The sequence below is a fragment of the Cotesia typhae genome, unplaced genomic scaffold (genome assembly GCF_013202065.1).
Source record: "Cotesia typhae breed Kobodo isofemale line unplaced genomic scaffold, CoteBio_Ctyphae scaffold_13, whole genome shotgun sequence".
Classification (NCBI taxonomy): Eukaryota; Metazoa; Arthropoda; class Insecta; order Hymenoptera; family Braconidae; genus Cotesia; species Cotesia typhae.
Window position 1 is genome coordinate 17,078,121 of NW_027423774.1, and position 14,305 is coordinate 17,092,425.

Consider the following 14,305-nt stretch of genomic DNA (forward strand, 5'->3'; position numbering starts at 1 on the left):
TTAGCTGTCACTTTACAATTTTTTAATTTTCTTTAACAAAAAAATTTGTTGTAAAAAATTACATTTTTAATTTATTAAAATTTCTACAAGTCCGTTTTTTTAATATTTTTTTTTTTGCTATAATTTATTTGTTAAAGAAAATTTAAAAAATTGTGAAGTGACAGCTAAATTTAATGTTATCTATACCTTTAATTTTACAACACTGAAATTAGCAGCCACTTTGACAATTGTTTGATTTTTTTATGACATTAAAGCTAACTAGCTGTCACTTCACAATTTAAAAAATTTTTTTAACCAATAAATTATAGCAAAATAAAATTATTATTAAAATGATGGACTTTTAGAAATTTTAATAAATTAAAAATGCAATTTTTTAAAACAAATTTTTTTGTTAAAGAAAATTAAAAAATTATTAAGTGACAGCTAACTTTAATATCATGATTTTTTTTTGAAAAATAAACGAAATCTAAAAAAAAAAAATTACATTTATAATTTTTTAAATAAATTTTAAGTAAACTTTTTTTGTTATAATTTATTTGTTAGAAAAATTCTAAAAATTTTCAGATGTCTCTCAATTTCAATATATTATTTAAATTAATATCATTTAATTTTACGTTTTTAGAACTGCTTTTCAACTTCTGCTCAAGAAATGGGACGTAAAAGTATAAAGTTGCATTTTGCAAATTAACAATGCAAATTTTTAGAAATATTTTTTTTGTCAAAATTAATTTGTTATAAAAATTTGAAAAATTGTCAGATGTCTGCTGATTTCAGTAACATAAATAATTTCATACTGATTGCATGTTCATATTTAAAAAAAAAAAAAATGTGTTAATATGAAAATAAATTAGTAAAAAGTATTTAGAGGTTTATTAATCAGTAATTTTTGCATAAATATGTGAATGTATTTTGCAAATTGGTTTCGCTCAAGTATTTGAATTTCGCGGGAACTTTAACGGCTTTACTAGTAATTGTAATAATAATCATAGTAGTAAGAGAGGTTGTGTTTTATGTTATTGTTTATACACGTGACAAACTGTTTTCAAAATTCCCATAAAAATTATAGAAGATATACAATTAAATAATTTTATAAAATGAACATGTGACCCTGATATCTGGAATATCAGGATTCAATCAAACAATTGATAGTTTTATTGTCAAAAAAAAGGATTTTCCGACACTTTCTTAATAAATTAGTTGAAGACTATAAAAAAAAAAAAAAAAACAAAAATGTAAATATTTTATATTTTTACTTGAAATTTTATGCCTATTTATTACAAAAGTATTCGGACATAACACCGCATATGATAATTTTATTAATTAACATTAATTCTTAGTTACATATTTATCACTGAGAAATATAATAGACGTAAATAATTTAAAAATTTATTACCTACTGTACCAAGTTTCGGACAAGTAAAATGATGTCGTCACCAGATGATTACAAATTTGTTGCCAAATTGGGCAATCTCAAGACGCTTGTACAATTATTAAGATCTATAAATTTTAAAGAGGTAATTAGTATAATAATCCTGCTCGAAAATTTGTATTTTTTGAATTATTCACTTAATAAATTTATTTTACAGTGGGCAACGTGTTACTGCTCGGATAATGGTGTAAAAATAACTGTTGAGGATAGCAAATGTCTCCAAGGAATTGCGTACATTCCGAAAATTATTTTTCAAGAATATAATCTTGCTGAAGACGTTATATTTAAAATTAATTTAACTGTTCTAGTGGAGTGCCTTGGAATGTTTTGGAGCAGTATATCTACTCAAGGAGTTTCGGTTATGCTCCAACTGATGTATAAAGTAAATTATTATTTTAATGACGTCAAATTTAAAAACTTATTGCTTACTTGCATCTAACAGTAAAGTTAATTTTTAAATCAATTTCCAGGATGTAGGACATCCAGTGTCTGTGTTAATTGAAGAAGATGGTATTCTTACTGACTGTTCATTAAAAACTCTTGAACCAGATGATCTTATAGACTTTAATATCGAACCGAGTAACGTTCTTAACAAAGTTATTTTAAATACAGAAATATTACGTGATATTTGGAGTGAGCTGGACCCTACGACTGACGTGATAGCGGTAATTGAATATCGCGTTACTGATGCCATAAGGGCGTATAAAAATTATACGCTTTTATGGCACTCGGGAACCATAAGGGCGTATAATAAAAATCCTATTTTTTTTTCTAAGTCCAAAAAAATTTTTTAGTTTGAAGAAAAATTTTTTTTTGCATTTCTGCATATTTCTCGAAAAGATACGGGGGTTCCAAAAAAAAATTTTTTTTCGGCAATCAACGTATTTTTAAATGAAACGTGCAAAAATGCAAAAAAAATTTTTTCTTCAAACTAAAAATTTTTTTGGACTTAGAAAAAATAATAGAATTTTTATTATACGCCCTTATGGCATCCGAGGTAGGTCCCGGAAGCCATCAGGACGTATAAAATTTTTTTTTGCATCTCTGCACATTTCGGACAAAAATACACAGATTCCCGAAAAAAAATTTTTTATACGCCCTTATGGCTTTTCACTGGGACCTTTTGCCGGTATACGCCCTTATGACATATAGAACACGATATCAATCGACTGAAATGTAAGAAAATTGAACAATTATTTTTTTTTTCAGCTGTTGCTTTCACCAGATCCGCCGTATTTTAGGATAAGCACCAGCGGTTTCGCGGGTGAATGTCACATTGAGATACCTCACGATACCGATTCAATAGAGAATTTTCAGTGCAGAGTAGAGGCGACTTTTTGTTATCAGTACTCTTCAATGAAACCGGTAATGAAAGCACTTGCTTGCGCTAATAAAGTATCACTAAAAACAGACAACAGAGGACTTTTGGTGTTTCAATTTATGGTAAAAACTGACGATGGTCATTTGAGTTACATCGAGTACTACGTAATTATTCATTACTTATAATTTTCTATCTATTTTTTTAATGCTGATTTTATATAAGAATATTTTACAGCTATCGCCAGTTTTTGATGCCGATGAATAGAATATTAAATTATTATTTAATTGAGGAGATAATTTAATAAAAAAGAACCTAAAAATTATTTATCAAGATCTTAATGTATTCGGACTAGAAGATACATTAATTAAATATTTCTTTAAATTAATTATAAATAATCATATCTCGCTTCAGCATTGTGGAAAGGTTAACGATAGAATTATTTGTTACAATCGGCGACTATGACAATATGAAGCTCGGATATGCTGGTCATTTACTCTTTTTTATTTATTTATTTATTACCATAATTTTTTTTTTAATAATTTGCACTTTATGTCGACAAACAAATGATTAATATCAATTAATCATCCATATAATTCAACTTGAAACTAATAATTGTTTGTTAATGTTAATAATTTAATTATTTCTTATTATTCTTAGGCATAACAAGAACTATCAAAATAATAAGTAATTTACATGAGTAAGGTGATATGTTCTTGCTGCAATTAATTCGTCACAGAGTACGTATTACTTTAGCAAATAAAATGATTAAAAATAATTTATTTTTCCTTTATCTATTTTTAAAGATTTAAATTTATATTATTATCATTTTGTTACCTTCAATACACATCAATTAAAATAATATATAAATAATCAAAGTAATTTTTTTTTATTGTTTGTCTCATTTTTTAAATTACACTATTTCATTAAGTTTGAATGAAAATATATTTTATCTTCATGCTTTATTTGTTTTTTTATTTTATTTTTTTTTTTTTATATTTATCGACACATATAAATTTACATATTCAGTCAATCTTGTTTATTATTATTATTAATATTATTATATTTTTTTTATGAGCTTTAAGCTTAAAAAATTACAAGACTTCATTCTTTACATACTCCACTGTATTACACATGAACATACATAAATATATATTTTCTAGGCCATGATTCATTAAATAGAAATAAAAAGACTATTAAAAAAATATATCAACTTTAAAAAGAAAACATTTCATGTAAAAAATAAACTTAACACTTAATTGTAAAACGATAACTCCAAACTTCGTTAAAAATTAATCAATTACGAAAGACAAATAATTAATAATAATAATTTATAACGTATCTGTGACTCAAATTTTATTGAGAAAAAAAAATATATTTATTTATTTATATATTTATTAAGTACTTAAAAATTTAATTGGCCCATTCGTTTGTTCACTGGGAATTTTGTTAAATTATAACAAATGACTTATATGTACCACCGAAAAAAAAAAAAAATTATCAACAGCTTTAACTATTAAGAGTATTTGTTCTTTAACATCTTCAAAAAATTATTGTGACATTACCAGTCTCTTAATATTTTTATTCTTTCGTGGCAAATAACTCACTAATAATTATGGCTTTTAGATTATAATACAATTATTTGTATTGATTTAAAAAAAAAAAAAAAAATTAATTACATTCAAACATTAAAAAATATTTAAGGTATAATATTAATACAAATAAAACAATAACATATTGTAAATATATATGTTCTATACACGTGAATATAAATTGATAAATAAGCAGGAGGCAGTCTTAATTCGGAGCGATGTCGTTAATGAAATGTATAGATAATTAATTAAAATCGAAGCGGGCAATAAATATTCTATTTCACATTCAAAGCTGCCGCGAAAGTTTTTGTTTAAAACGAAAACAAAAATATAGTATGTACAATTTTAATGACTCATTACACTATTATTTTGGATTTTATCTCCAACCCTTTTAGTCACCTCGTTAAATAATGAAAATATATAAATATATATGTATATAATTTCTGTAATTTCAAGCATCGTTTAATAACATCATTATTACTTTTTTTTTTTTTTTTCCTTTTTTTTAGCTTTTCAAAATATTATTTTAAAGATAGTGTTTTCAACAGTTTTGTTATTGAGTTGAGACTTGAATGCAATCTAAAAAACCGGACATGCATTCGATTTAGGAAGCGGCAGTCTTACAGGAAAATTATTCTAATGATCAACTATTAATCGTGACTTTAAACTTTCGTATACAGTGAAATTTGATTGAGCTTAAAATTTTAATTTATCAATTTCGTCAGTGACACTAGCTGAATATCTATATCGACAAAAAAATAGTTTAAAAATATATTAAAACTTAGGATATGTTTTAATTCAATGATTTTGAAATAGTTTTCAAACTAAAAATTAAAAAATCATTGAAAAAAGAATCACCCTAATTATAAAAAGATTTAAAAATTTCACAATTAGATTCGACCGAATAACTTAAATTGTTTTAAGATTTTTAAGCTATGACTCGAAAAATAATGTGATAAAAGTTTTTTATAAGAGATAATAATATTTATTCAGGCGGACTGACCAAACGATATCCTGAGGGTAATGTACTGCGAATCCAACGTCAGAGAAAGCTGTAGGCATTTTGCACAGCTCTATTGCTTGATGATGCTGAGGTCGATGCTTGTTGATCCAAATTATTATTAACATTATGCTGTTGTTGTTGCTGCTCAAGCCATTCCACAGAGTCTGTTTTGATTCTTATTGATCCACCGCAAGTCCGGACCTTAAATCATTCATCGGCTAGTAAATATTTAATAAAGCAAACATTAAAGTATTTCTACCATTAAATATTATTCTATACTACTTATACTCAATGAAACGAATAAAATTTTTAAACGCCGTTATAATTATTTTTTTCAAGATGTTTGTAGTGTGTGAAAGCGAGCCCCTCACCCACGGTCAAATAAGTCAATCTTATATTTTATAAATACAACAAAGAATAATTCTTAATCTTTTTCTTTATATTACTGTAAATATTAAGTATTATAAAATGGGGATGAATTTAACTGGTTGGTTTATACTGTCAATTTCGTATGGCATTCACCAATCGGTTGGATTGACAGGAAGCATTTAACATTTTATAATGTCAATTATTGTGTTAAATCCAATCAAATATGGGGCACCGCTTTTAGCGTATTAACTACTCACTGTCTGTTGATCAGACTTGAGACTGTGGGAGTCGGCCACTCGCGCTCACTCAAGAGGTGTGAGACTTCCGCTGCTGACTCTTACTTCTCTTGACTCCGGTACGGTAGCAGGTCTCCTCTCCTGAGCTGGATTTTGCTGTGTATTTGCGTTAAATGTTGGATGCACTACTGGGCGCAATGCATGACTCGCCACTACGAATTCCGTAAGCGTTACATCTGCCGTTCCACCAGACTCCAGGGGTATTGCATTCTGCCGAAAATGATCCAGCATATCAAGTATTGCAGGAAAACACAGGTGTTGAACACGACAGTGACCTTGATCGTTTAGCGTCATTCTTAAATGCTGTGTAGATAAATATATTTTCATTATATTATTTGATTGATTAAATTTATTTACTAGATTCACAATATGAATTAAAATTACAAAAAAAAAAAAAAAAAAAAAAATTAAAATAAAACCTTAGCTCTTCCTTGGAAATTAAATGTTAATACAAATTCTCCTTTTCTCGTCTCACTTTGTCTCACTAGAAAAACACCATGTCCATTCATCGCGTTATGTAAGACAAGTTGTGCTGCATCTGATCGCGGTAATGTGCCATGAAACCATGGATATTCTCTTAAACTAACAGCCAAGTCTGGTTCTCCTTCATTACCACTCACTAAAAATAAATAATTTTAAATGACTAATAATAATAGTAAGAATTAGTCGCCAAGTATTCGTACAATAAAATAAAGAGTAATAAAATTTATAAATAAATAAATGATACCTACTTTGTTCGATTTCTTGTTGAGAAGAGCAAAGCTCAAGATTACTATTACTACGTGTACGAAGTCTAGGAGGTAATTCTGGTGGATGAGCAAGATCATTTGCATGATCAAATCCTGACCGCGAGCTCTTACTCGCAGAATTAGCTCGCACGCGGTCTCCATCTTGTCCCGAGGCCGAGCCATGTCCCAAACCATCACCTGCAGAATCATTTGTCGCGGAGTTAAAAAATGCCGAACGCATACAGTATTTAATAGTAGCCAGCCACGACCTCATGTCTGAGGAATCATGGGCTTCTATCACAAATTCAGCGTTCTGCGTTTTTAATACAAATGTATTCTCATGATCCGGCATCTCCAAAGCTGTTGTTTCACGCGCTTCGGTAATCGCCGAACAAAACACACCTCCACGTGGTTTCACGGCTTTAGGCGGGGAGTAAAATTCTAGCATGTAACCACCGATGGCTTTGATCAGCGCCAACCGTGATTTTTCCCATTTTTGTGTCCCATCGGAATATTCTCCGATCAAAGTATTGACAACACCCTCCTTACGACACTCCACTACTATTTTAGACAGCTTGGATTTAGTGTGTTTGTCTTTTCTGCTCTCGCTGTGCGACAATTCAACTTCATCACTCTGTTGCTTGTGGAAAAATCCACGACCCTTTTTGAATCCCTTGAATGAGAGACGTCGAAAAAAGGGCTTATGCACAGGCTTCGGTGAGACGACCTCGCCATCACGGTCTGAATAATCACTAAATTCTTCATTTGATGACGCTCGCACTGGTTGCACTCGATTATTTTGACTAGCGGAGTTGGGTATCACGTGTCGTGTATCGTGGAATGATGGAGATCTGAAAAGCGTAATCATTTATTAAAATTCATGTTTTTTTTTTTTTTTTTTTTGCTGAATGACTAATACAAGTAGATGAATAAATAAATAACTAGAATATTAATAACAATAACAACAATAATAATAATGAAAACAACTAAAGGAATTTTTTATTGTAAGTATTAGAGTCGATTGACGTCATAAGCTTAAAAAAGCACTCTCATCATTCAAAATTTAAAGTTAAAAAAAAAAAAAAAAAAAAGAATGCATGATTATAAATAAATAATATCAATGATACAAATAACAAAAATGAATTTGCCAAAAAAAAAAAAAAAATAATCCAAAATAAAAAAATTAAAGTAAACAAAAACAGACCTTGCATTCTGAGTACGTCTGAGGTACTCATTCTCAAAATGCTCGCAGAAGCTATCGAGGAATTTACGTAAAAAATCACGATGTGAGAGAGTAGCCCTGGCGCTTTCTGGCAAATTTAAGTTGACGTATGTGCAAAATGCCTTGGCAAAATCTGAAGCCGTTGCGCGGGCGTGTCTGTCACAAAATTCAACCCAATCATCGGTAACCTCGACTGCTCCGACTGCCGTGGCTGACGACGACGTGATGACGGTGGTGGCCGCTGACGACGCGTTGTAAACATTCATGCCGTCCGGCGAATTACTTTATATTGCTTTTACGGTTGGTGTTATCAATTTACACAATGTGATTATAATTTTGATAACTATGTACCGTGTGCTGTTGATTATCAATCACCGTAAACTGCTGTTGTAAAAGATAAAATAAATGGGATTACTGGATCCACTGACTACCTTACTACCTTACAATTTGCATAGCAGCCAGTCTACTGTAGTTGACAATTATTTTCACTATTACGGACACATTGTTGCAAATTATATTTCTCTTCTAGACGCATTAATGCCACAAGAGATTTACGTACATATAGAGGAGCTCGAGAGTGAGAGCGAGCACCAACAACCAACAGCGAGCACTAAACAACGCCAACTTGCGCCAACTATTCAGCGTCCAATCGTACTGCACCTGTTTACGAGGATCAATCACTGTGAGGGGCGACGAAACTGAGTAAAATTCTATTCTCTCCTCACATTCACACACTGAACTACTAGCAACTCTCTTTTTCTCCTTGCTCCTTATCTTTATTATTATTATCCTTACTCGCTCTCTCATTCATTCGGTCGATGATATCTCAAGTTCTTTCTCTTTCTCTTCATACTATTAAAGCCGGCACTGACTCTCACTCTCACTCTTATTCTGGTTCTGGTTTTAGTCTGTGTTGGTGATAACCTCCCTTTTTTGGGAATTTAATGTACGTCCAGGTCGAATTTTGTGCTCTGCTCTCTCGCTCATTCGTTATTTCGTGATCTCATGCTCTGCGTCTGCGGCTGCGTTTTCAAGCTTGTACTTTCTTACCAACCCTATTCAGTGGTGGCGCTGTTTTATTTTTATGCGTTGTCAAATTTAATAAATTTTCCCGCGCATTTCTGTACTGTCGGTATAATATTAAACTTTGCCATTACTTGACTATTTTTTATGACAGTAAAGTATGAAAATTAACTTATCATGAAATTTAATTTAGCAGATATTTATTAATTTTAAGAATTTTTTTAACAAATAAATTATGGCAAAAAAAAAAAAAAATTGACATTAAGAAATTTTAAAAAATTAAAAATCCAATTTTTTGGAACTAATTTTTTTGTTAAATAAAATTTCAAAATTCTCTTATGACTGCTAACTTTAATGTCATCATTAAAGTTAGCTGCCACTTGACAATTTTTTAATTTTTTTTAACAAAAAAATTTGTTCTAAAAAATTATTTTTAAAAAATTGCATTTTTTATTTATTAAAATTTCTACAAGTCCATTTTTTTAAATAATTTTTTTGCTATAATTTATTTGTTAAAAAAAATTAAAATAATTGTAAAGTGATAGCTAACTTTAATGTTACCTATTTTTTAATTTTATTTAATGACACTGAAGTTGAGAGACATCTGATAATTTTTAGAATTTTTTTACAAACAAATTATGGCAAGAAAATTTTATTTAAAAATTTCATCTTTAGAAGCTCTGAAAAATTATAAATAATTTTCTATGCCTAGTTCATTTTTCAAGAAAAATCAAAAAACTGTCACGACATTAAAGTTAGCTGTCACTTGATAATTTTTTAATTTTCTTTAACAAAAAAATTTGTTGCGAAAAATTATTTTCAAAAAATTGCATTTTTAATTTATTAAAATTTCTAAATGTCCATTTTTTTTTCTCAATTTTTTTTAACTATAATTTATCTGTAAAAAAAATTCTAAAAATGATCAAATATATCTTCTAAATTAATTCTCATACTGTCGGTAGGTAAGGAAGAACTTATGTATTTATATTATATATAGATATATAAATGTATAAGTAAATTTGTTTGTACGGAATCAGCAAAACGTTTTTTGTCGTTTAAAAAACGCACGTGTCGCTTGAAGGATTGTTACGATTAATAACTTCCTTTAATATCGAAACAGCGTTAAAAGCATGAGTAAGTAGTGTTATCATTCATCGAATTAAATAAATATTCGAGGGTTGTAGGCGTATAAAATCATTTGATTGTTGAGTTAAACAATGACTGTGATAATAAACTGCTTGGTTTTACTTATATTAACCTAGATTCGAGAAAATCCATGATGATGTTCCCGGAAGAAATATGGGAGGAAATATTTAAAAAGATTGACGACGTTGCTGATTTAATAAAACTTCAATCTGTATGTGTGAGTTTCAATAAATGGATAAGAAGACTATTGGAACGAGATGTCAATTGGAAGAAACGGTGTCAAGCTATTTCAGACCAGGGCCACTATGCAATTTTTACCAAAGTCTATCCAAATTTGATTAGTGACATCGATTCATCTTGGAAAAATGACATTGATAACCGTGACTGGCGGAAAATTTTCATGTCTTGGAAAAAATGGAATTTTTCCTTGAATCGAGAAGTGTTTGTTGATTCTGTTTATGATTTTCCGACGTTTTCCAGAAACGAAGTTATCACTTGCATAGATGTCTGGGGTAATTGAAATTTTTATGACATTAAAGTTAGCAGTCACTTCATAATTTTTTAATTTTTTTTAACAAATAAATTATGGCAAGAAAAATTAAGAAAAAAAAATTGACATTTAGAAATTTAAAAAAATTAAAATTGCAATTTTTTTAAAATAATTTTTTGGAACTAATTTTTTTGTTAAATAAAATTTAAGAATTCTCTCGTGACTGCTTTCAATGTCATAAATTTTTATGACATTAAAGTTAGCAGTCACTTAATAATTTTTTTGAACAAACAAATTTCTTCTGGAAAATAATTAAAAAAAAATTACATTTTTAATTTTTTATCATTTTTACATGTCAATTTTTTTTTTGCCATGATTTAATTGTTAACAAAATTAATAATATTAAAGTTAGCTGTCACTTGACCATTTTTTAATTTTATTTAACAAAAAAATTTGTTCCGAAAAATTGTTTATAAAAAATTGTATTTTTAATTTATTAACATTTCTAAATGTCCATTTTTTTAATGCAGTAATTTATTTATTAGAAAAATGATTAAAATTCTTAAATATTTGCTAAATCAATTTTCATAAAAAATTATTAAAATTTAATAAATATCTGCTAACTTAATTTTCATGAATTTTTTTGTAAATTTTATTTATTTATTGGTTATAACTAAGTAATTTTTTTAATTTTTTTTAGATGACATTGTAGGTACAGCGACCAGTGAAGGATTAATTTACTTTTGTAAAACTTATGAACCAGGTAAAATTATTTACAGAGCTGATCACAAAGAAGAAGTTCGACAAATTAAATTCTGGTATACAGGTAGATGATCAATTTTGATTATAGTCCCGAAGTTAACTGACATTTGTCAATTTTTCTGATTTTTATAAAAAATTTCTACGAAAAAATTTTGACAAAAAATTCCACATCTAAAAAATACAAAAAATTACAAGTGCAAACTTTTTAAAAATAATTTTTATAATAACACAAAAAATTGTCCAATGTCTGCTGATTTCAGGATCATTTTAATTCGACTTTAAATAAAAATGCAAAGTACATTGATCATTATTGATATTGTAGGTAATGAATTGTTAGCTGTCACTTGTTCAATATATGAAAAAATAAAATTCTGGAATGTTTTTGAAAAAAAAGAAATAGATACTAATAATTGCTTCAGTGGTAGAATTCTCAGGTAAATTTTAAATTCATAAATTTTATTAATGAATTATAAAGAATAACTTAAGCCTGTTGGAAACATATTTTGTTTTTAATTGAAAATTGATAATTATCAATTTAAATTTAAAAGATGAAATCATATATTAGCTTTTCCCCAATTGATTTTATACGAATTAATCTATAAATAAAAAACTTTTTTTTGTCAACAGTATCAATCGGAATTGTTGTTATTTGACGTATAATAACTATTTAATACGCACAAAATATTGCACTGAGAATAAGTTGATCATTCCTGATTCAGTATCATCAACACTGCTAAATCCACATGAAGAAATCATCGCAACTTATTCGTCAGATGAATCTGTAAATATTTTTTATTTATTTGACACTGAATCTATTATAAGGTTGTAATAAAAAATTGATTGATTTGCAGACTAGTATAGTAACGAACGAGAAGTCTGTAATCAGTAGATATGCAATCAATACGGTAAATGTTGAGTATGAAGTTGATGATTTCAGTATTGAATTGGACAATGATTTAGAAAATGCAGTTGTGAAAAAATTCTATGCACTATCACCCAATGTTGTGGTTGGACTATGTGGTATGTTTTTGTAATCATATTTAACAGCTGTATTTATATTTTATACAATATCAAATTTTATGAACAGATCATTTAATGGCAGTCAGTATTGATAATAAGCCTTGGAAAGTTTACAACGTCTTTAAGCACTTTTTGTCTATTGTTACTGCGATTATTTACCATGCTAACATTTTAATCTTAGGTTTCGATTCAGGTACTTACTTTATTTATATTACTATTATTTTTTATTTAATATGAAAGTTTCTATAAATTAACTAAACTTCTTTTTCAGGATATGTCGCTCTCTTTCGTTTAAAAAATCTTCAAGATTTATTAGACTTTAATTTTACAACACAATTCTCCAAAAAAATAAAAGTTGATGGCCAACCTATCATTTCATTAAATGTAACAGATATTCAAGATGAACAATTTATCATTTCAACTAGTGAGAAAAATTTTCATGTCATAAGATTTTTCAAGTCAACATGTGATGTAACAAAATTTGAAAGTCAAGTTTAACATTTTATTAATAGCTTAAATTCAAATTCTTATTTCTACAATCGCTTTAAAGTAAAAAATTAATTTAAATTAATAATTTTTTAATCTATAATAACTTTATTAAAAAATATAAGCTTGGACTGATTTAAAAAAATTTTTTATTAAAATTTCCCTCATCAGTTTATTAACATAAAATTCAGAGCAAGAAACACAACTACATTTTTTTTTTTTCATTGTAATTAATAATAGTTTGTAAAGTTATCCTTACAGTCCTTAATTTCAACAATTAGATTCAAATAATTTTCTTTATTATAGCTTTTCAAGTTTTTTACAGGTAAAATTATTTTTTTAATTATTTAATTGAAATTTTTTCAATAAAAAATTTCTAAAAATTTTGAAATGTCGGCTAACTTAATTTTCATTACTTAATTCCAATTTTTTATTGAAAAAAAATATTAATATCATATTTTATCATGTATTTTATCATGCGTTAATTTTAATTGATATTTCAAATTTCAATTGAGAGCCCCTTATTATTTTCCTTAAATGGTTCTATAAACAAAGACAACAGTAGTGATGAACGATGACACAATAATCAGCTAGACAGTCTGCAGATTTTTTAATCGTTTATTGGTCACGCAACATTTTTATTCGCCTATCAGTTTAGAATACGTATTATAGCTCAATTTGAATAATATTAATACAAGCGTACATAAACATTAATACAACGTCAATGATTTCACGACGGAAATCTGTCGGGGTGTTATCTCATAAGTCACTCAGTTTTTTTAACCGTCTGGTCATAATAAAAGGAATCACCAAAGACGATTTTTTAATACTTATCCGCATTGTCATGACTCTCGCCCGACTTATCCAATTTATTGCTGATTAAGAAAAAAATAATTCTCGCCTGATTTTCTGTAAGCTCCAATGAAATTTCATCGCCAGATTTTAATTCCAAATGTTGTGTTTTTTAAATAATAAACAACTGCTTCCACTAAAGATTGTTGTGTTTACTTTAAATATCTAAAATAAAATAAAATAAAATAAAATAAAAAAATCTTATTATCTTTTTTATTATTTTTCTTATTAATAATAATCCAATTAAAAGTAAAACGTACCTTCATGATGAATAATTAATATTTTTATTAAAAAACAAAATTCTATTATTTTGCTAAAAATAAAAAAAATTATTAAATTTAAATTAATAATTTAAATTTAAATTATAAAATATTTATTTTATATATGCATTTAATTTATATCTATAAATAAAAATTTCTTCTCTCTGCTGTTTTTTAATATCACAAAATATGACTTTTGATTACCCGTTAATTTAATATTAGAAAACAAATGATTGAGTTTAATGATTAATCGTAAAAGTAAACAGAAATATTTTTCGGTTGAAATATATATTTGTATATAAATAATCA

At 27.4% G+C, this 14,305-nt stretch overlaps 3 protein-coding genes across 4 annotated transcripts; 2 read left to right on the top strand and 1 right to left on the bottom strand.

Annotated features, from left to right (window-relative positions):
• The first annotated feature begins 1,013 nt into the window (after nucleotides 1–1,013).
• Nucleotides 1,014–5,355, top strand: LOC141535468 (cell cycle checkpoint protein RAD1). The gene is made up of 6 exons (XM_074255408.1): nucleotides 1,014–1,232; nucleotides 1,338–1,514; nucleotides 1,587–1,811; nucleotides 1,900–2,094; nucleotides 2,639–2,914; nucleotides 2,985–5,355. Exons 2-6 carry the CDS (start codon nucleotides 1,422–1,424, stop codon nucleotides 3,012–3,014), a joined length of 819 nt encoding a protein of 272 aa, XP_074111509.1. The 5' UTR covers nucleotides 1,014–1,232; nucleotides 1,338–1,421; the 3' UTR covers nucleotides 3,015–5,355.
• Nucleotides 3,709–8,926, bottom strand: Lnk (SH2B adapter-like protein Lnk). 2 transcript variants are annotated; one of them, XM_074255406.1, is made up of 6 exons: nucleotides 8,402–8,926; nucleotides 7,940–8,341; nucleotides 6,739–7,586; nucleotides 6,427–6,626; nucleotides 6,053–6,310; nucleotides 3,709–5,543 (listed from the first exon to the last, which is right to left on the bottom strand). In XM_074255406.1, exons 2-6 carry the CDS (start codon nucleotides 8,221–8,223, stop codon nucleotides 5,382–5,384), a joined length of 1,752 nt encoding a protein of 583 aa, XP_074111507.1. In that variant the 5' UTR covers nucleotides 8,224–8,341; nucleotides 8,402–8,926; the 3' UTR covers nucleotides 3,709–5,381. The 2 variants fall into 2 exon arrangements, with proteins under 2 accessions (XP_074111507.1, XP_074111508.1); XM_074255407.1 differs by having other exon boundaries at nucleotides 5,403–5,543; nucleotides 5,969–6,310; nucleotides 7,940–8,926.
• A 1,081-nt stretch (nucleotides 8,927–10,007) lies between these two features.
• Nucleotides 10,008–13,047, top strand: LOC141534444 (uncharacterized). The gene is made up of 8 exons (XM_074253793.1): nucleotides 10,008–10,114; nucleotides 10,243–10,638; nucleotides 11,317–11,442; nucleotides 11,701–11,812; nucleotides 12,006–12,159; nucleotides 12,230–12,398; nucleotides 12,466–12,591; nucleotides 12,670–13,047. Exons 1-8 carry the CDS (start codon nucleotides 10,111–10,113, stop codon nucleotides 12,894–12,896), a joined length of 1,314 nt encoding a protein of 437 aa, XP_074109894.1. The 5' UTR covers nucleotides 10,008–10,110; the 3' UTR covers nucleotides 12,897–13,047.
• The last annotated feature ends 1,258 nt before the right edge of the window (nucleotides 13,048–14,305 follow it).